Here is a 23,047-nt window from a genome sequence, read left to right on the forward strand (position 1 = left end):
ACCCTTTATTTCAGCGGGAAATCCGAATGAAATTGACAGGCTACTCACTGTTACGGACCACTTTATAGACTACGTAGATTATGAATATGGGACAAAAGAATAATAGAACATCCACTATTACAAGTAATAAGTGTATTCTTTATTGAAAGTAAAAGATTATTGAATAACACAATAACATACGTAGTATATTTAACTATATTTACATTTGGTTAAACTTTAGTAGCGACAAACTTCCGCATTTTTTTAGTTGCTAAGGGTGGCTTATTTTCTGTTTTTCCGCCGGATTCACTAATCTTTCTGCGAATGAACCTGGTCTCCCAGTGACAGCGTATTCTCAAGAATAACTTTAAAAATGCTTCACTAGTATCGATTGTACATAATTCGAGCTTTCTGCACGACTATAATAATATATGAGAGAGAACCTGAGTGACAGTATTCGAATGTACGATGCTTTGAATTACACTTTTGAACGTGCGTTCCCATGCAATAATGTTTTCGAAAACGTTGTTTGTTGCACAGACCAATCCATGCGTATCGGCATAATTTTTCATGATAACATATAATTTATGTTCAGCATCTAAACTATCGTTTTCATCAATTAGTAATTTCTTACAATCTATACAATTATGAGGGGATAAAAATTTTTTACATAAATATCCACAAATATAATAAACTGCAAATTCTAACCATTTTTCGGGCCGGCAACAAAATCGAATATTGAAATTAGAAAATATTTATTTATGTTTATCTTTGGATTTTTCGTACGGTATGTGGCAAATATCAAGGAGGTTAGGTTCTATTTTGCTAGTAATCAAATTCTACTTACACTGCTATTCGAAAAAATGTATGTTCCCGGTCGGTTCTAGCATTTCTATTGCACCCTTTCACACCGCAGTACACAACCATATTCAATTAGAACAACTTAACCAAAGAACTTAACTTTACAATGAATATTCGATTTCAGCTTTTCTGATACAACTTGTCTTGTTTGCAAATATTGCCGGTGTGACTCACACACGTATGACGCGATGCACACATATGCAATTGGTTTGTCCTGCGACTCACCAGACGGTGCGCGCGACGGTGGGTACGCTTAGCTTCCACTCTATCCCTGTCTATCCCATCCTCTTTGGTAGGAGATTTCTCTCTGTAATGGTACCGTAAATCTTCTTGGGTTGGTACGATCCTCATGCGCTGGCCATCTGGCGACCTTGGTGTCTATATTCTTCAGTCAACGGTGCATGTAACGGCCGCAACGGGTGCAGCCAGCCTGAAGGTGGGAGAAGTGGTTCTTAGATATTTGCATCGGCAAAACACCTCAGAATACCAGTTACAGTTAGTTTTGCGTCGCAAGTGTTGTAACCTACTGGTGTTACGTACGTACGTAAGTACATGCGCAGCTATTGTTAGAATTTATTTTGTTGTTTTTCTATTTACTTCTTTTAAGAAATTACTTCCTGGCATTCACTCATAAATTTGTAATTCTCTTACAATTTAGACATAAATGCTGAGTTGGACATAGTTCACGAAAACTATACAGCAAAAATATAGTGAACCTAATTGTAGATGATACATGATTTCATGGCTTGTGTACGATTTGCAATATACACTTGTAAAATTTTCATGACTACCGGCATAGTACGAACACCGATTGAGCTTGGAGATGGTTGAAGAGATAAGTAGCAAATCTGTAAAAACCGCTAAAATAGTGCCAAAATTCAAACAAACAGGTGAAACTAACATCATGAAGACGGTCGAAGACAAACCCCTGTAAGTGCAATCTTATTTATGCAAATCATCTCTGACAACGATAAGTTTGTTATTGCACATTACTAGGTATCATTCGTTTAGAAAATTATTCAAAATCCTTTGTTGAAATAAGGTTGTATTTAGTAATGTTAATGTAATTATGCATTTTTGTATAGAATCGTTATTTCATGACATGATTGCTCGAAATTTATTCAACTATGATACAGCAAAAGCTTAATCATATTTTGCAAGCAATCAACTCTTCCAAAGTTACTTTAAAGTTTAACATAATGATTTTTCTCGATGTTCCATTACGTTAACGTTATTAACTTTAACTTTGTCTTTGAAATTATTCATATAGATTTTCGACTGATTCAGAAATTGAACTTAAATTCCCTGTTATGATTTTTTTTTTCTCTGTTCATGATTCATGATTAGTATGCGATGGTTTTGATGTTTTAGTATCTGGTGGCTGATTTTTATATTAATATTGATTGCAACTGTTACTACTCGATTTTACAAAGTAACAGAGCCTGATCATGTATGGTGAGTTTTAAGACCTAGAAAACTTCTGGGATCAATCCTTGTATTTTATACGCAAGGTTGTCAACAATTTGTTTTTTAGCTGGGATGAAACTCATTTTGGTAAAATGGGCAGTTGGTACATAAACAGGACTTTCTTCTTTGATGTGCATCCACCACTAGGAAAAGTATGAATAAACTTTTGTTTTACATTGTGTAGAAGATAGCTAAATTGATTTATAAATAATTGCGGCAACTGTATTTTTCTATAAGTGTTATCAGCAACCCTGCGTCAGTCATCTGTAATGATATCGCTACGTCTGATTTTTGGGTTTCTCACTATCTCAGGAGTTTTCCAATGTTTAAAAATTTCTACTTGTTAAAGTACTAAAAATGTAGTAATGCAAACTATTGGAGCATCAAGTAGAAATGTTGACGTGATTCGATGAATTTCTTTTGAATTTTCGGACACTCCTAGACGGGTTGAAAATTGCCAAGCAGGATATCCTGATTGATGGCCAGCGGCGTAGTCAAAAAACCACATGGTTAGCACAGGATTGAATTAAAACCAATGAAACCGTATTGACACAAATTTGTCCTGATGATTCACAGATCCGAATTTTATAAGAGAACTGAATCTATGTTACGAAAATCAATCCAAATCAATTTTTTTTTTTATTTTTAAAATGTGTATACAGTTTCTTTTTTTTTGCCAAATTGTAACAAATCGACTTGGTTATACAAAATTTGTAAGAAAGAATTAACTGTTCATGGATACGGGAGAAATTAATTATTACATATTGGATTGAATTGTAGCTGCGCTACAATTTAGACATAAAATTAAAATTGAAACTATTCAACTGCGTAGACACATATAGGTAAAAATAAAATGTACAATTCGGTTCGTTGAATCTTGCAATCACTTGAGGAATTCGGATTGTTGGGTATCAAAATAAATCCCTTGTAATATGTTTTCAATCGTTTTTTGCTTTCTCAGTTCAAGAAATTCCGATAGGATTTGAGTGATCACGGTTTGGTATTAAAGAAAATCAGAGAATAGGATTCAGAAACACGACACAAAAATATAAGTCTATCGTGTTTCTGAATTGACACAAACATATAAGTCTGTCGTGTTTCTGAATCTCCTATTCTATCATTCACAATCTTTCATGTACTATCAAACTTTTCCAACAGGGTTACCGAGTCTATACTTCTGCACACATTACATTACAGCAACTATGCTGCAAAAGAATACAGATAGAATGTCGATAGAAAAGAACTCATATTAACAATAAAAAACTACTAAATATAGCAATAACTGAGGTATGATACCTACAAAAAGCAAGCATAAAGTATCTGCAGTGCATTTAGTTACACTAGTTTACCAGCAAAATTAGCGTAAATAATATCTATCATATGTCAAGTGAATACTTTTCACAAATGATGTTGCAGTAAAATCTCAATTCACTGGATCTACTGTGAAATATTTTATTGTTGTTTTTACTTCTGAAACTTAATTTTACTATCAATACATTGACTATATGTATACTAAAACAGTCTGTCATACATAATAACAGGTGGATTCTGAGTGATACTTAAAAACTTTTTTATACCAACCTGGAGATAAAAATGTTATGGATACTTGCAGAGTCAATTATTAACTGTATTTCAAATTGAACAAACATACATATGATTTTCGCATTAACCGTGAATTTTATTTATTCAGGTCACTCTTGTCCCCGTTTCCCCTGGTTACTAGAATGCTGTGGTCAGTCTTCACCATCCATGTTAAATGTCACTGACCATTGTTAGCTTCTACACGTCACTGAATTAAAAATAATGCAGTCAGTGCCAGTCTACATGTAATGTGTAAGACAAAGGTTCAACAACAAAAATATCTTGTGCCAAAATAATGCCAAGAAATGTATTTCTGTAATTCACTCATTGCTAAAATCATTTCCTGCGGTTATTCTCACATAAAACTAAAAAGTTTTTGGATAATTTTGTTCTGCATTGCATGTAGAATGGCGCTGACTGTGTTCTTTTCACATCAGTGATTCGTATGAGGTGATAATAGTCAAAATAAGTGGTCACATTTAATCTAGGTAGTAAAGACTGACTATAGCATCTTCTTAATCAAGATTATGCAGTATTTTTACATACAACCTTTTACAATTAATTTTGAGATTGAGCTTATATGCAACCATAAGTCAAGTTGTTTTTTTTTTTTACAATAGTTGAAATTACTATCACAACACGATAATTTTTGTAGGTGCATATTTAGGCTATTCGGGTAGTGTTTTGTTTACTGTTTTAAATGTTATATACCAGTATCAATGTGCATGGTACCCAAATGCTTTCTGGTTTTCATTTTTCACTTTCACTAATAAACAATGAATACGATCATATAAGTTTTTAATACGTTAACGAACTTACAATGAATTCGCACGAACTATTTTTGGCATTCAGAAATTGATTTGTCTTCTGTTCTCAAACCTAATTTGACCTAATTACAGGTGATTGTTTGTAAAATATTAGCTTTGCAACTCAAATCATTTTTGATGGAATTGATGAAATATGTGTTACTTATGATTTTTTTTTTATTTCATACTATGTTTAGAATTTAGAAATTCAAATTTTTGATTTTATCTATTTCAGTTTATTAGCTCTCTTTTTATTATGTGATTTTACCAGATGTGTCGTAAGATTTTATTTTGCGTATAATTCTTTGCATGTGGGATTTTTAGCAATAGCATTATGACACTGAGCCCCTAAATAGACTCGTAACGCACCCCAGCAGCATGCTTTTGAAAATGCTATGTATAACTGTCAGTAATTAAAAACATCTCTTCTAAGATTAATTCCAATTTCGTGAACCGTGATCATTTACATACCTGTTAGTTATTATAAAACAATAAAAACAACATTTTCGATCGATCAAATTTGATTTTTGGTACTTCAAACTGGAGCAAATTCAATCAATCATAGCCGTGACAAAGCGACTTCGAGCCAGCGATATTTCAAAATTCAATGTGACATGTCATTTTTTAACAGTGAAAAATTTTATTACACAGTGACTTCGGAAGCTAATCAAATCTATACTTATTATAAATTGCCAGATCTTAACATACAGCCTAATTCAAAAAATAAATGTTAATTCATTCGTAGCAGTTACAGTTATTTTTATCGATATTTTTCATTTTCCTATTTTCATATTATGTTAGTCTTAATTGAAATTGATGAATTCTAGATGCTTATTGGTTTATCCGGGTATCTAACTGGCTACAATGGTTCATTTCCATTTGAGAAACCTGGTGACAAGTATGAAGATACAAAATATATAGGAATGAGAGTAGTAAGTAATACAGATTAATGATAATATAATCAAAGTACTTTCTATTAAATTTATTGCTAGATTTCAATGTAATCTTGCATTTACAGTTCTGCACAATGTTGGGTGCAACTATCGTCCCATTAGCATTCCTTACTGTTTGGGAATTGACGCAGTCTTTGCCTTCATCTGTTTATGCTGCTACTTTTATTCTATGTGGTATGGTTTGATAAATTTATCATGGTTTTTAAGTAAATGTTTAATTTGTTTGTGTAGTCATATTCACTCCAAGGTATAGGCATACAATAATTGATTTTAATATTTCAATCATAATAACATACTTGACACATTTATACAACATTGAATGTATCACTTTACACTTGCAAGAATTACCCAAGTAATTATCAACTAGCATGTACCTAATTTCAAATTACAATTAGTGAAAAGAGATGTCGAAATTTTTAGACTTATAAGAACTGCATATGTCCTAGATGTGTAAGTGGTAAATTATTATTTAGTCAAATAAAAATCGAGTTATATTATGGTGAAGCATAATGCTTAATTTTTACCACTGAAACAGATTTGAGGTATCATCCTAAGCAGTAAGTAATGTCCGTTTTCGCTCTTGTCATTTATAATTGAATCAAATTTTTATTGAGACCTTTTGTAATTCTTGGTTGGTTGAAATTTTTCATTACATGAGAATTACTTTTAGTACAAGAAAATTACTTGTAACATTTGTGTTTTGTAGAGAAATACTTCTATTTCACTTTTGTCATATCTTAAGAATCGCAAAAATGAAGGAAATTATACTTATTTTAAATTGTGTACAATCTTCTATGTTTTTTCAGATGTTGGTCTGCTTACACTGAATCAATACATTCTTCTGGATCCAATTCTATTGTGTTTTATGATGTGTGCATTATGGGGAATGTCCCGTATCGGCTCATTGCAGCATCAACCATTTACATTCTCTTGGTGGGGTTGGATGTCATTTACTGGCATGGCGCTTGCATGTTCCATAAGTGTTAAATTTGTTGGTCTCTTTATTGTCCTGTTGGTTGGACTCTACACGTTGCATGAATTGTGGAGAGAATTAGGCGACCTTTCAAAGCCTGTCGTAAGTTATGCTTCTTGTAAGTAAGATCATACAAATTTACTAAGGCAATGTATTTATATTGTCCATCACCAACAGGTAATCGGATTAAAAAATTGTAACTTTGTAAATCAAATCTGTATGGGCGAGTCTGCCGATTATCAATCAATGATCAGAGTCCAAAGATGAGATTTTGTTACAATTTTGATATGTTTTCGGTGTCCTGGGATGTGAAAATTCTCCCATGCTTAGATCTTTAGGCTTTACCATTCATGAGAAATATATTGATCTCCTTTAACACTTTTGCGAATCTAAAGATTTTTCCGAATTTCTTGCAATCTTAATCTTCTAACTCCATTTTGCTCGGTGTTATCACAAAAAAACGCAATTTTCAGTCGTTTTTTTTTACGATAACATCACTATTTCTAAGTTAAAAATTATTTAAAAAATTGCAGATCCGGTAGACATCTGAACACATGTCAAAGATTTTTCTCAGATTTTTCAGTAGTGAGCACTATTTTCTAATTATTCTTGAACGTTCGCTTTGCTGATTTCTGATAGATTTTAATGAGTGATCACCTTTTTTTTTTACAGTACGAATATCTAGGTTTGGGTGATCTTCTGTAATTTTTACCACGTACAGAAGTAACACAGAAAACCGAAATGTATAATTAGTTTGAGAGGTGTTTACCCATTGAACGTTAATTTTGAAGTTTTTGACCATATAACTCTGTAACGTGTTCTTCACAAGTTTAACTTGTGTATTGTATGTCGCCAGAAGCTACTTCCGTTTTCAAATTCATATGCCATCTTACATCAATGACTAGAAAATATCTCTAATTCTGGTATGTTATTTCCCAAATAAATCCGAAGCCTCACTTGCTGGGTTATAGCAGTGTGAAGGTGTGCAGCAGTCACAATGAATAGGTAGCTATGCGCAAAGAGAAGAATAGAAGATCCGATACGGCTATTTTCTGGTCCCATCAAAAGTGGCTCCCACTATTCCACTGTGAAATTCGAAACCACGTTCAACAAAACTAGATGTTTATACTGTAAAAAAAGAAGATGGTGACTCCCTAAAATCCACTGGAAATCAGCAATCCGAATGTTCAAGAGTGTTTAGAGAGAACCTTACTACCGAAAAATCTGAAAAAAACCTCAACAAGTGCTCAGATGCTTGCATAATCTACATTTTTTTTTTAAATAATTTTTAAAGTGAAAATAGCGGTGTTATCATACAAAAACAAAACTGGGTTTTTTTTTGTGATAACGCTGAACAAAACGGAGTTAGAAAGTTAAAATTTAGAACGCAAACTCGATCCTTTTAGGCCGAGTGTAAGTTTGCAATATGAGTCGTAGGTGAACATGCATAATAACCGAAGACGAATTTAAATGATTCTTTACATAACAAGAGTATGTTACGCGATTTGCACGAAGCGCGAAATTAATATATAATAATAAATAAATAATCTCATGATTAGGGTCGCGTCATATCACATTTGTTTGCGACAGCGCATGCGCACAATATAGAAAAGACCACTTTTAACTCTTAAGAGTTAAACCAATCAATTATGCGCGCATACGAAAGGTGAAGGGTGAATGGAAATTGGTATTGAGGAAGTTGAATGTTTGATTTAGTTTAAAAATATATAAAGAGTACAATGAGAAAATGTGAGGGAGAAATTGATTGTAGGAGGTAAGAGGGGGGAGTTTTGTTTAGTTTGGTTTCGAAACGAGAGGTTAATTCAGATTTTGGTCGAATTAAAGATAACTTTGAAGAGAAAGTTTATGAGAGGAAGGATGTAAAAGATTGGTTGCAGATTGATTGCAGTTTACTATATACCGTGTGCAACTGACAGTGTAGGGAGCAATCAGCTGACTTGATATGGGAACCGAGGCAGTCAGGTGATGATAAGAAGAGTATGCAAGGTTTGACGTGGTTGATCAATTTAATCCGAATCCCATTTTCATCCCACTTGGAAAATCCAGTGACCTTGCGAAAAAATGTTCAGCTTTCTGATGGAATTATCAGAATAATTTTTCTGTTTGTGAAACCCAAAAAAAGATCTATTTTCCACCAAAAAAGACTACGCATTTTTTAATGGATTTAATATTTGAAAAAAAAAAAACACTTTTCAATAAAAATATATTCGATCAAATTTTTATTCCAACATCAAGAAGTCCAAGAAATTGAAAGAAAAGTGTGCGATTCACAAAAGTGATAAGACTGACTAACATGTTTTCTCGTGAATGGTGGCTCAAACGTCTAAGAATTGGAGGATTTCCATATGTTGGTACACCAAATAACATATCAAAATTACAGCAAAATAAAATTTTTTGGTCTTAATTCATTGAACAATAACTAACGGACTAGCCCATATGTACTTTCAGTTGTAAAATAGCATTATAACTAGACAGATTTTCACGGAGTTTCTTTTGTTAATTTTCATCATCTCAGAGAAAACGCAATAATGAGATGTCAGTTTCAGTTTCTAGTCAAAAGTACCAAATAAGAACTTGAATTATTGTAAATGATGCTGACATTTTGGAATATTGACATCAACATACCTTCAATGACAAATATTTTCCAGAGAAATGTACATGTTCATTTTTATGTATACTGGTGCACTCTTAAATCGCAATTCTGCATTAAATTTATTGTTAGCTTGCATCTGAAAGTAATGAAGTTTCGACTTAAATACTCAGTAGGGACATGCTCTATTTGCCTTATTTCAATTCACCTGAGACCACTTTGCACGAAAACATATCGCACGCGACTAAGTTGACATAGTCCAGTAGAAATTTCGTTATTTTAGTATGATAATTACCTATTTGAAATGTTAGGTCAACTAACATCGAATAATGTCCACGTATACATTATATGCCCGTAAAATCTGTTTATTGCTTCTTTTCAGATGAATGCAGTTAAACATCTGTTAGCTAGAACCCTTTGTCTCATAGTGTTACCAGTAATTGTGTACGTGCTGTTTTTTTACATCCACCTGGTTGTTTTAAATAAAAGGTGAGACTGCTATAATTCGTAATACCATGATTTTTTACTAGTAATACCTACATTAAAAACTGACATATTATTTAATATTACTTACATGAAATAGTAATGCTTTATGCCCCAGTCATTATTGTCGCTCACCCATATGATATTTCTTTACATCAAATATAGAATACCTTGATACTATTTTGCTCCCATCTTACTGTAGTGGCAATGGAGATGGTTTCTATAGTTCAGGATTTCAGTCACAGCTGGAAGGAAATTCTTTGCACAATGCAACAATGCCTCGGCATTTGGCATACGGTGCTATCATAACACTTAAAAACCATCGCACCGGAGGAGGTTATTTGCATTCACATTGGCATTTGTATCCAGAAGGAATGGGAGCTCGTCAACAACAGGTCTATATGCATAATAATCTTTCGATGAGTAAAAAAAAATTTTTGTTTTCCAACTATACTAATTGTTGATGTGAAAACATTATTGCATTATACAAAACCCATTCATCACTTCAATCCACTTTTAAACTGTTTTATAGTTATGATGCTATTGTTTTTTTTTACTTTTCATCACCTTTGGTGATGTAAGAAAGGTTTTGGCTTCGGCCGAAAATCACTTTTTCTAATTTCAACGAATCTTTACATTTTCAGATCTCTAGAATCCGAAAAACAGGTTTATAGAGAAATGTTGGTCAGGATGTCGGTTTGTCGGTCTGTCCAACAAACGCCTGCAATGAGTTGGGAAATGGTTCAATGAAAAAATCTGAAATTTACAGGGTTTTACAATCAAATGACGGGCATGAAAAATTGCAATGTCATGTTTAGTTTGAACTTCCGGTTCTACCGGAAACGAATCGGTTTTCAATGTTTTACCAAGAAATCTATACTTTATCTTTTTTAGTACTTTTTCTAAATGAATATGTATTTGGAGTTTATTCATTTATTGAAAAAATGGATCAATTTTGTTTTTCCTAGTTCTCATTTAGTTGCCAAGTCCTGTCACTTTCAGATTTTCGAACTAGCCGTTTTCGGGTCATCGCGGAGGTTTGCCGGACGAACCATCAGGCTCTTCCCTCCTTTTCATGGTGATGACAAGTCTCTAAAAAAACAATATTTTTCGGACTTCTTTTAAATCGCTTGTAATTTTGCTCCATTTTCATCAGTATTACGTTTTTACGTTTTAGATAACTACGTATTCACACAAAGACGACAATAACCGTTGGTTGGTGAAGAAATTCGATACGAATGTCTTACCACCAGATAATGTACTAGTAAAACACGGTGACTTAATCCGACTAGAGCATATAGTGACTCGCCGAAATTTACACTCACACAAAGAAGTAGCCCCCATTTCAAAAAAACATTACCAGGTTACTGGATATGGAGAGGTATGAAAAAAATCCATTGCGTCACATTTGTTTATACCTGTACAATAAATTTGGACTTGGCATTTTTTTAGCTCGAGACTACTGTACTTTCAGCTAATCTTCATGGAATTTCACGTGTTTGATTCAAAGTGATTGAGAAAGAATTTTCAAGAAAACATTTCTTGTTTATCACTTATTTCGTTTTCCAAGATCGTTTCATGGTTAAAAGCTCTTATCATTTCCCATAAAGTATGAAATTTCAGCAACATGATAGGCACGTATTACTAACTGAATCTCATTGGTTCTTACTATGCATAATTGATGTATTGACAGTATGCGTACAGTTTGAAACCCACGTTCATTTTTTATGAATACACCTATGCCAAAATTTCTGAAAATTTTCACTAGCTGCAATTGGCAATTCTAATTGTAAATGCTAAGTATCAGTATTTACCCAAAAGTAGTCAAACATCAATGCACATTTTTTAGAATGGTACTGGAGATGCAAATGACGTTTGGAAAGTATTGATCGTAAATGGAAAAGAAGATGATATTGTAGAAACAGTAACAAGCAAGCTGAAATTCGTTCATTATCTTCATCACTGCGCACTTACGAGTAGTGGAAAAACATTACCCAAATGGTAAGTTTTGATCACATTTGCCGACTAAACATAAATCTAATTATAGAAAATTATAAATGTTTATTTATCAAGTTTGTAACACTTTTCACAGGGCATATAGTCAACAGGAAGTTTCTTGCAATCCGAACATGCGAGATAAAAACTCTATGTGGAATATTGAGGATAACATTTTTGCCAAATGTAAGCCAACATTTTCAATTGTAATACTTTATGGTAGAATCGCCAGACCTGTGTTTTGCATTTCTTTCCAATAAATGGGAGCTCTTTGAACACACATCCATATAATAAACAGTACCAGCGCAGAATAGTTAAATTTGATTCAGATAGAAAATTATAGTACTGGATTTGATATCTAAAAATACAACGGAGTTTTTCTTCACTTTTAACAGTGCCAAATGTCAGTTTCCAAGTATACGCACCTGGTTTTCTGGAAAGATTTCTTGAATCACACGCAGTTATGTTGCAAGGTAATTCGGATTTGAAGCCCAAGGAGGGAGAAGTTACCTCAAGACCATGGCAATGGCCTATCAACTATAGGGTAAGAATGTACCAGTGTTCTACAACAGAACACGTGATTGTTAAAGGGGTATCCTGGTCGATTTCGACGTTGTCTATATCCAAATATCGAAGTCCGCGTATCCCGAACGTGAAACAGGGCTCTTGACAGCCACATTTTTCACGCGGTTCTGAATAAAAACACTCCAATACATTTTCATTTGACGCAGAAATAAAGAAATGGAATGAAATACACGAATTTGCTGTAGCGTTTTGTTCAGAATTGTGTTTAGAATGGTGGTGTTGAGTCCTGTTTCGCATTTGAAATATTTGAACATCTATATTTGCAGATACATACGACAACGTCGAAATCCATTAAGGCACTTCCTTAAAGAGCCTTAGATAGTAGATTATTATATTTTACCTAGAATATTATAACTTATTCACAGAAATTAGGTTATCTTTGCATGCACATTTCTTTTAACGAGATGTTGTGACACGTATGAGGAATTCTCCGTCAACTCGGCCACTTTTTTGGACCATCTCAGATTTGCCCCATAATTGGTTATATCAAAGTACTACTAAAAGGTACTTTGCGTGAATTTTTTCAGATTTTTTAATTCATTATTTGAGAAATTGCCGTTTTTTTTCAAATGAATATATCTCGGAAACTTGAAGTAACTGAAAAAAAATGACCACATCAAGGTTGTAGTTTTTTGTTAGCTTTCGAGAGTTGTTGGCTTTCACTAAAAGCCATCCAAGTCAACGTTCGCAGTTCTCCAAAAAGTTGTTTCTGAAGTAAATGGTTATCTAGACCCTTCATTCATTACCAATATTCCAATAACATTCATTTACGTAATTTTGTATTGTCCTTCTGTCTGGAAATCGAAATGTGAAAATAAATTCAGTTACTCTTTACAAGAACTAAGTATTCAAAGATTTTATGCAACACAGTTTTGAAAATTACTCTTTTTTGTTTGCATTGGATTTTTGTAAAAGTTCTTCCGATAATTGGAACCCAAGATATTCAAGTTTGCACATTTTCACGTAAAATATTTTGAGAATAATTTTAGATTTTGAAACCTTCCGAATAAACGAAAAATTTTTTGAATGTATCACAACATATTCATTTTGATGTTTACTAATTGGAAAATTTCACAAAACTATAAGAGGCGGTGTGAAAATCAATCGAAATTAATCTTTCTATTGTTTTCAATGTGTTTCTTTCTACGAATTCGGTTCTTTCCATATTCTAATATTTGAATTGTAACGCAATTCAAATTCGACTAGCCTGTAATACACAATTTCGTTTTTATCCATTACTATTTGCTTCCGTTGTATATTTTTAAATTTACCATAAATTTAATATACGCTAAAGAATTCAATTTCTTTTCAGCAACTTATATATGTATATATAACAAAAAAACCGACTATTTTTTTTTTTTTAGAAGAACATTGAAAAATCTTCCGAGTGTCCCTCAAAAATGATCTCGGTAAAATATGAGCCCTTAATATTGATATTTAGAGGTGGCGATTCTCAATTTTCTATTTCACATTTAAATACCATGGGAAAAATTTTTTTAAAAATTTAGAATTTTATTGCTCGAAAACGAATCAGTGTGAAGATATAAACAAAACATATTCTTGTAGGAAATTTTACGCTCTACAAAAAAGATCTGAATAAAGATTTGCGTAAGGTAAGTCGTTTCGGAGTTATCAGTCCTCAAACATCGAACCGTTTGAAATAATGATGTTATTAATTTATAAATGCTACAAAACTGACTCATATCACTTAAATACACAATACTTCTGATTTTAAAATTAAAACTAAAGACTTCCAGTGAAATGTTAATTAATAAATTTCATTAATCAACGATATGAGTCAGTTTTGTAGCATTTATAAATTAATAACATCATTATTTCAAACGGTTCGATGTTTGAGGCCTGATAACTCCGAAACGACTTACCTTACGCAAATCTTTATTCAGATCTTTTTTGTAGAGCGTAAAATTTCCTACAAGAATATGTTTTGTTTATATCTTCACACTGATTCGTTTTCGAGCAATAAGATTTGAAATTTTTGTAAAATTTTTTCCCATGTTATTTAAATGGAAAATAGAAAATTGAGAATCGCCACCTCTAAATATCAATATTAAGAGCTCATATTTCCCGAGGTCATTTTTGAGGGACACTCGGAAGATTTTTCAATGTTCTTCTAAAAAAAAAAAATAGTCGGTTTTTTTGAAACACTCTAATATATATATATATATATATTAGTGTGTGTGTGTGTGTGTGTGTGCGTGTGTGCGTGCGTGCGTGCGTGCGTGCGTGCGTGCGTGCGTGCGTGCGTGCGTGCGTGCGTGCGTGCGTGCGTGCGTGCGTGCGTGCGTGCGTGCGTGCGTGCGTGCGTGCGTGCGTGCGTGCGTGCGTGCGTGCGTGCGTGCGTGCGTGCGTGCGTGTGTGTGTGTGTATATGTATATGTATATATCTCGATCTAAAATATTTATAATTTTTGATATGGTGATTGAAAAAACGGACTGAGCTAGATTTAAATTTTCATGATAGGAGTAAGTGCCAAATGTGCTGGGTAATGAATTTTCCAATCTATTATATTAATTTATCTTTTGCACGTCATACCTTCTTCAAGGTGGTGCTCCTTCGACCAAAGCAGCTGCATGAAGCATAGGTCTTACATACCTGTTGATTTTTTCCCAAGTATACGTTGGTGTTCCGAAGAACATGCCATGGAGTTCGAAACGATTAGCAAATATTTCAATCCCGCCGATTTTCTATATTCGACATATAGCAAGATATCACAAATCTGAAACGATTGTTTGTTTGGAATAGTGAACTGAATGAGCACCCCTAATCTCAGCCTAAAATATTGAAAACTTTAGGAGAAGATACTTTTTAAAGAATCCAAAAAATTTCGTTTTGTGAAGATTTTTTATAGTTACTTTTTTTCGTGAACTTCAATCAATTTCATGTAAAAAAAAGTCCTGCAATATTAGTACTTACCGCGAATAGTTTCAGAGGTATAAATTAAAAAAAATGAATTTTCAGTTACGAGTTATAAATTTATTTACTAAAATTTTTATTTATTTCAAATGTATTTATTTATTTCTCGGTATTTGGGTCATTTGAACACGTTTATGATATGATATAATGAATAATTATGGTACTTCAAAATTCAACTTTTAATTTGAACACTTTTGTCATTAATAATATAATTTGAAAATATCCAAAGTGATACGAAAGTTTTGGTAGACTGCCTAGATTTTTAATTTTTAACTACTTAGTGAGACTTGTGTAAGTAAACAGTGTTTACTATAGATGTATAATATATTGCAAGTGCTAACATTGTAGGAGCTTTATTAGTTTACATGAAATTGGCTACAGTTCAAAGAAGTAACATTAAAATATATTAAAAAACGGAATTTCCGATCTTTAAAACATTTTTGGCTGTAATTTGAGATGTTCGTTCAGTTTACTATTCCGAACGAACAATCGTTTTTTAGATTTTTGATATCTTGCTATATGTCAAATATAGATACTCGCTGGGGTTCAAATATTTTTTTATCGTTTTGAACTCCACGGTATGTTTTTTGGAGCACAAAAATACACTTAGAAACAAATCGATCGCTATTTGTGACCTATGGTTAATGTAGCTGCTTTGGTGGATGAAACCCCCTCCTTAATAGCTGTTAATATCTCCTAAACCGATGGTGAAACTATCTTAAACAGAATCTCAAAGTTTGGACCTTTTTTTACTGAATTTTATGCAAAAATTTTGATGTATACATTTAAAACATCTTGGTAAATCCATCAAGTGAGCCTTTTTAAGGTGCATGAAGTTAACTTTTTTAAGTGGCTGGAAGTAAGCTTTATGCTATCACTGTCGTCTTTCTGCACAGTTAACACACCATCAAAAGTAACGTGCAAAGCCCCTAGTATCTTAATAAAATTTTCGCATTATTTCCCGTAAAACTCTTAGATTGTCTATTTGAAGAATGTTTTTTTCAATTTAGACACACGCTACAGAGAAAAAGGTGAGTTTTGCGTGAATTTTGTTCTTTCTTACCTGAGAATTTCCAGATTACATTGATTTAAATTGTAAACAACTAAAAAAATTAGAGTGTCTGAAACATTATAAAGATTGTCAACTCAATCTTGAATAATAGGGTCAGGACCCGATGGAATTGAAGTGGAATACTACAAATACAGTTATATAATTACAAATTTGTGTTTTTTAATGAACTTGAATTCGATGACTATAATCTCGTCCACACTTCTATAGTTATTGAGGCCATTAGAAAAGTGACATGCTTTACTGTTATCAGGCTACCTAATTTTCTATTTTTAGTTCCAAATGATTGGAGTGCCTGTAATACTCATATCACACAACGAATTTTATCTAGTTTGATAAGTGTTGAGTAGTAATTACTGAATTCCTCTTTTTCATTTTTTGCAGGGTCAATTCTTTTCGGGGAGTAAAAATCGTATTTATCTACTCGGAAATCCGATTATATGGTGGGGAAACATAGCATTTTTAATTTTCTTCTCTCTCGCATATCTATTCGCCTCTGTGCAAGAACAGCGAGGATATCTGCAGGATCCTGATATTTTATATCGAAGAAGGAGAACACTCGAGGCTGGCATGTGGATGTTTACTGGATGGCTCTTACATTACGTTCCATTTTGGGCTATGGGACGTATACTCTACTTCCATCATTACTTCCCTGCTTTATTGTTCAGCTGCATGCTGACCGGAATAACATTGAACTACATTTTGGAAACTATACCCACGTTCGTTCCTGGCATGATTGGGCATACTATTTATCATTCCACAGTGGGGCTAGTATTGTCTGGAACAGTATATAGGTACGAAAGACTCCTTAACCATTCTTCAAAATATCAAACATATAGGTATAACCAAATTCAATCACTGAGAGTATGTTTATACCATTTCTAATCATTTTTAAGTTAATTCATTAGTTGAATTGTTGAAAATTCACAAAATAAATTATTTTTTTTATACATGTTTAATCTGACTCATACGATTTATTGAGTTTTGTCAATTTCGTATTTGATATCTATAAAGTATTGTGAAGATACATTCAATTACTTTTTCTTAACAACTAAAAATATGGCCTAGTAAGTCATGAAAATAAACCTCATACTATTAAGGACAGTTGTTGGTCACTACTGATTGGAACTGAATTTTTGAATACATTCACTTTTTGGTATCTTGAAAAATGGTTTTCACTGTACTTTACAGCTAACGCTTGTAATTCTTACAAACGATTAGTAGAAAATAACAATGACTTACAACTTGTGAAGACTACATTCTAACACAATTATAAAAATCAATCATTTCTTGGCATGCATGTACACAAACCGAAGTGGACTTTGACTAATTCGAAGCTGCTCGATTCATCTGCAATGCAGGTTCAATAGATGGTAGCAGACCATACCGGTAGCCTTGAATCGGTCAGCATCTACCTCGATTTGTGTATGTGTGATGTGCACCATGCTTATTCTTACTTGAGCGAGGATTGATGTGTTGAAACTGTGTGTATAGAAAAGCACGCACACACACACATTGGTAATGTACTTATGTAAGTTCGTAGGTCTATTATAATGAAAAATACGTCATTGTTATTTATTATTATTATATTTTGATTGCAACAGTTGGCTTGAATGAAACAATTTATTCGGGAGTTTTATGTTTTTAATGAAATAATCTAAATTATTTGATTTGGGAAAAATTGATCAAAAACCTCAGTTTAAAAATGTCCCATACACAAATCACAAGTTTACAAGAATTATTTGGATTGGTTGCCAACTAATAATCATCAAACACCTAATTGATAAATGTAGATGCAACACAAGTGGATCGTAAAACCAGCCCTAAATAAACGTCACACTTAGTGTACTTTCTCAGTTGCTTTACAAAGTGGTTCACACATTGGTATTTTACTTTATTGAGATTATATTGAATTTGGGAAGCATGTTTTCATATTTAGTCTTCCGTTGATATAGAGCATTAACAGGTTTGGTAAATCAATATTAGTTTTCTATTCTTTTTCAGCTTTTACTTGTTTTCTCCATTGGCTTACGGCATGGACGGACCATCAGCCTCCCATCCTGAAAGTCCATTACATCCACTCCGCTGGATGGATTCCTGGGAGTTTTAGTTTATGCTATAAGTATTCACATAGCAACCAGACTTTCACTCAGTCGAGGTCTCGTAAAGGCTGATATTATACAGTGTTAAGATCATTATATTTTTTATGTACGAATCTTTCTTACTAAATATTTTATCATTTTTATATGTACGTATAATATGTTGAAGAAATGAAGAAATGTAATATTATTAATATTGCAAAATAAGTTGTAGAATTTCTCTAAACAAGTCTGCCAATTCTAGACCTCGGATCCGGCTTCACCCGCTCAAATCTTTTCGCAATTTTTTGAGCTAAAAGTCATCATCAAAAAACAGTTTATCAAATTTTTTCAGATTTTTTTACTCATATTTTTCGAAGTTATTTTATGGAGTATTCCATATAATTTTATAGTTTTTGTTTTATTACTTTTTTTTTGCATTTTTTTGCCATATTAAAAAAAAAATCCGAAAACAAATTTTCCGTACATAAAAATCTCAGCTTATAAAAAAAAAAGAAATTTTTTATTGTTTATGCTTGTCAAAAGCTCTTAACATTGAGCTTAAAATCTAAAAAGCTGAGAAAATTCTACATAATACACGTAATTTTCAAGGTGGGATCTCGATAAACACACGAGAAATGAATGAATTAACGAAAATTGAAAATCTAAATCATCTTATGCATTCAATTATTTGTTTCCCCCTTTTTTTTTCTTACTACCTTCTCTATCTACTTACCATCTTGCTATGGGTACGTTCCAAAACTAGCTGGTAACGCAACAAAAATCCCTAGGACAGAGGCATAGCTACTTCCGAACTCTGCAGTGTAAAACAGACAAAAGATAATTGACAGCACTGGGAGTTAGTTTTGGAACGCACCCATAGAATGAGTGAAGGAAGTGAGGAAAAAAAGAGAGTGGGAAACGGAAAAGAAAGAAAAGATTACAAAAACATCATTATAAATAGGATAAATTGAATTGAAAATTTTCTTCAATTTTTGTTCAGTAGTTCATTTCTCGTTGTTTATCGGAATCCCTCCTTGAAAATTACGTGCATCCTGTAAAATTTTCTCAGTTTTTGGAAAAGAATGTTTTTCAAAATTTGGGCAACCGTAAAAAACAACCCTTTAATTTTGAAGCTCAATTTTGAGAGCTTTTTATAAGCATCAACGAAAAAAAAAATATTTTTTGAAGAGATAAGATTATTTTACACAAAAAAGCCATTTTCTGAAAAAAATTTTATAGTGGCAAAAGACAGCAAAAAAAAAAAAAAATTGAAACAAAAATTATAAAACTAAATACAATATCCCATACAATAACTTCGAAAATAAAAGAGAAATAAATCTGAAAAAATTTGGGATGCTGTTTTTCTACGAGGACTTTGAGCTCAAAATCTTCCCAACAATCGGAAAAGAATAGAAACGGAACGATTAGCAGAATTATGAATCCCATTTCTTTAAGTTTCCGAATTAAGCATGAGTTATTCCAATCAGACACTGTTCGTTTTAATCTGTTTATTCGTTTCTATTCGATTTTATCTGTTCTTTCCTATCCCGTCATATTCGCGTCAATGCCACCTCTAATAGCTTGTTCGTTTCAATTATTTATTTACAATAAGGGATGGCAATTATCAATCCGATTCAATTCTTTCTATCTGAATTAATTCTTTTCAAAGAATACGAAACATCCGTTTGGATAAAGAAATCGGAATAGATCGTATTGAAATTCTCAATCCGTTTCTATTCTTTTCTGACTGTTGGGTTGCGAGATCTGAGCGGGTGAGGCCAGATCCGACGTCTAGAATTCATAGACTTGTTCATGTATAAAAAGTTAAGAATAACCACGATTTACAATACCTATTTGTTTGCATAGGTTTACCATTATACGAAATTCGAAATTTTCGAGCACATGTCTCTGAACTCAACGCTGTGTATTCTACTTACCGCTAGCTATAAGCGCAGATACCCTGGGAATATTAAATTACTGCATAAAAATTTTAAAATTGTATCATAAATATTTCTGCGGATTCTCATATGTTGTCTTATGCGCCCATCCCTCCCATAATTTGTGAAAGAGTCAATTCTCAGGGGTTATCAAAACATTGGGAGTAACTGTCACGTGACCCATTTTCATTTACCAAAACTTATAAGACGTAATAGTTCTGGCCTTCAGTATGTAGCTTGGTTCAGTATTATGATTAAGACTTACAATCAGCTTATACACAGATGTTTGAATTTTCACCAAATGCCGTTTTTCCTTACTACAAGACCTGCAATCTACAGTAGAAGTCGTAAATCTTGTTCTAGATATTGTTGGAAATAAGCTTATGAACTTTGAAGATTAGAACATGCTGCAGTATTTGGAAACTGTTAGAATAGCCATTACGTACGGCAACTGAACTAGAAAATGCAAAATTCATCATATTTAAGTTTTAACTGCAGCTGTGCAAAATATTTATTACAATCGATTTGTTTCGTTAAACCTCATAATTTCCTTCTTCATTTGCACAGAATTTTCATACGAAGTATATTTTACCGGAAATTCAACTGTAAAACAATGATTTCTTCACAAAAATATAGGTATAACTGGTTTTTGAAAGTTAAAGCATTTAATAAATCGCGTTACTTCAAATTTAATCATATTACAATATCATTGAATATTTCAGTTAAACCTTAAGACAGTTTCTATGTATTATTTTGAAACATTCGAAAAGGTGTTATATCGAACGAAAAAATATTTATACATTTCTGTACTGCATACACATTTTTAATCACAGAGAGTCTGAAAAAGTCGCGTAATTAAGAAATTCAAATTTTATGACAATGTCTTATAGTGCTAATTTTTTTTATACTGTAATGTAGCCGAAAAATATAAATAACGACCTTGTCGTATGGTAAAAAATTACGTACAAGGTTTATCGCATGGTGAATCGGATTGACGACCGATAGTGAATTATACACAATAATTCATTATATATTAAACGCGTAACACTCACCATCACAATTTCACTAAAAATTCATACTTCATTCTCGTTTCGTCGAAAACATTTCTCGTTCAGACAAATGTCGCACTTGAGGTCCCTGCACTGTGGAGTTAAGCCAACCGACTATCGGGTTTATAAGGCTAGGTAAAACACAAGCTTACTAGTTACACTGGCAGTGCACCATTGCCCATTGTCCAGCGTAATTCGGCCAGTGTATAATAGTTAAAGTACGAGAAGAATTGAATACAATTGATGCCAACGCACCATGGCATTGGCTCGCGTATAATAAGCCGACTGTAGGCTGAAATTAGTATATCCGCTCATGCCGGTTGGCTGATGTACTAGGAAAGGCAGTCCAGCAACGCTGTAGGACGAGGCAGTAGCAGTATCTAGTTTATTGTCGATGCGTTTCTTACTGGAGTTTGTTTCTAAACCGACGGGTTCACAATGGGTCGTTGGAGGCTAGTGGATCAATAAATTCCGGGGAAGGTCAGTAAAGTTCCGGGTAGTGTCCCAGATCCCAAAATATTCTTAATCTGTTCGATCTGTCGTGAAATTTTGTTTTTTTTTTCATTGGTTTTATTTGTCAAATTGAAAGAGTGTCTAATTCGGCCCAAAGCTTCGATTATAGTAGGCAAAACTGCCGTTTGAATATTAACCGTATTCCCAAAGACCTCACGAACTTTTCACATCGATTACAGTAAGTTAGCAGCCTGCAATTCTTAAATTTTTGGCAGTGATACGTTCATTATTAACGTGAGATGCACGTTTATGTCAAATCGTTCACGATCAAATCATGACCTTTGTAGTACAATGCATTTTATTTCATAAGATATAAAGCTATAACAGTGTGTATAGTATTCTAGATAGATACAGTCATACGCATAAAGTTATTTTGAATAGGGCACTTGCATACGTTTAACCGTACTGATAACCGAATTTCTTCCGCTGCGGAGAAAGAAAATACGGAACTATGGATAAAACACAGGGTAGAACGCAAACTTGTAAACACTGGCCTCAGTTGTGCTGCCGCGGTTGTCACGTGTGTCACCAAGGTGAACACTACCAGCATCGATCAGATACTTTGAAATAGGTGTCCAATTAACACTAACCGTACTGGTACTTGATGTATACGTGTTTTTAATATATGGTTAGGTTAGTGGTAAATCAGCGTCATTTAAGTAGGCAAATTGCAATGTGCGTAAATTACTAATCAGTGAAACATATTATAAGCTGTAGTCCTATCGTTATCGCTAACTGATACCCCACTATGCCCTATCCCCGACTCTATCTTTATATGATACGTCCCAAGTTCAATGACTTCGTATAGTTTATTTTTGATCCACATCTTGGATCATTCATATATTGCAACCAAAAAGTTGAGCTGCTGTGTCCGACAATGAGGAAACCTGGATTGCATATATGCTGGGTTATACACAGTGTCTAGGGAACTGATTCGTTTATTTGTTACTTGGCTAATTCAGTTTTAACGTTGGATTACACGCTTAAAGTCAAGAACACGTATTTCATTCTACAAATCGACGGTTGCGTAGAATAACCGGCTATCTCGAGTCAGGCTTGAAAAACCGGCTATCTCGAGTTCGGCTTCAAAAACCGGATATTTCGAGGTTCGCTTGGAAAATCGGCTATCTCGAGTTTCGCTTGCAAAACCCGCCATCTCGAATTAGGCTT

The 23,047-nt window shown here is 33.2% G+C and overlaps 2 protein-coding genes and 1 long non-coding RNA gene across 16 annotated transcripts in view; 2 read left to right on the top strand and 1 right to left on the bottom strand.

Annotated features, from left to right (window-relative positions):
• Positions 1 to 117: 117 nt before the first annotated feature.
• Positions 118 to 21,433, bottom strand: LOC124294161. Its single transcript, XR_006904056.1, has 2 exons — positions 21,368 to 21,433; positions 118 to 1,270 (listed from the first exon to the last, which is right to left on the bottom strand). It is a non-coding gene; the product is annotated as an uncharacterized LOC124294161 (long non-coding RNA).
• On the top strand, positions 1,190 to 20,404 carry LOC107227108 (protein O-mannosyl-transferase 2). 13 transcript variants are annotated; one of them, XM_046738334.1, is made up of 16 exons: positions 1,190 to 1,384; positions 1,640 to 1,770; positions 2,212 to 2,295; positions 2,375 to 2,459; positions 5,522 to 5,626; positions 5,713 to 5,821; positions 6,454 to 6,722; positions 9,614 to 9,720; positions 9,917 to 10,109; positions 10,892 to 11,095; positions 11,564 to 11,715; positions 11,807 to 11,895; positions 12,105 to 12,253; positions 16,239 to 16,259; positions 16,682 to 17,091; positions 18,284 to 20,404. In XM_046738334.1, the coding sequence occupies exons 1-16, from the start codon at positions 1,190 to 1,192 to the stop codon at positions 18,405 to 18,407; spliced, it is 2,427 nt and encodes an 808-aa protein (XP_046594290.1). In that variant the 3' UTR covers positions 18,408 to 20,404. The 13 variants fall into 13 exon arrangements, with proteins under 13 accessions (XP_046594290.1, XP_046594291.1, XP_046594292.1 ...); XM_046738335.1 differs by having other exon boundaries at positions 18,302 to 20,404; XM_046738339.1 differs by having other exon boundaries at positions 1,246 to 1,384; positions 1,499 to 1,770.
• Positions 21,395 to 23,047, top strand: part of LOC107217132 (transmembrane protein 8B-like) — a 557,855-nt gene continuing 556,202 nt past the window's right edge. The window contains exon 1 of one of the 2 annotated variants that reach the window (XM_046738348.1): positions 21,395 to 21,844. The gene's annotated coding sequence lies outside the window, so the exon portion shown is untranslated. The remainder of the gene's footprint in view (positions 21,845 to 23,047) is intronic. The other variant, XM_046738347.1, reaches the window with a different exon arrangement.

The sequence above is a fragment of the Neodiprion lecontei genome, chromosome 4, assembly GCF_021901455.1.
Source record: "Neodiprion lecontei isolate iyNeoLeco1 chromosome 4, iyNeoLeco1.1, whole genome shotgun sequence".
In the NCBI taxonomy this organism is placed as follows: Eukaryota; Metazoa; Arthropoda; class Insecta; order Hymenoptera; family Diprionidae; genus Neodiprion; species Neodiprion lecontei.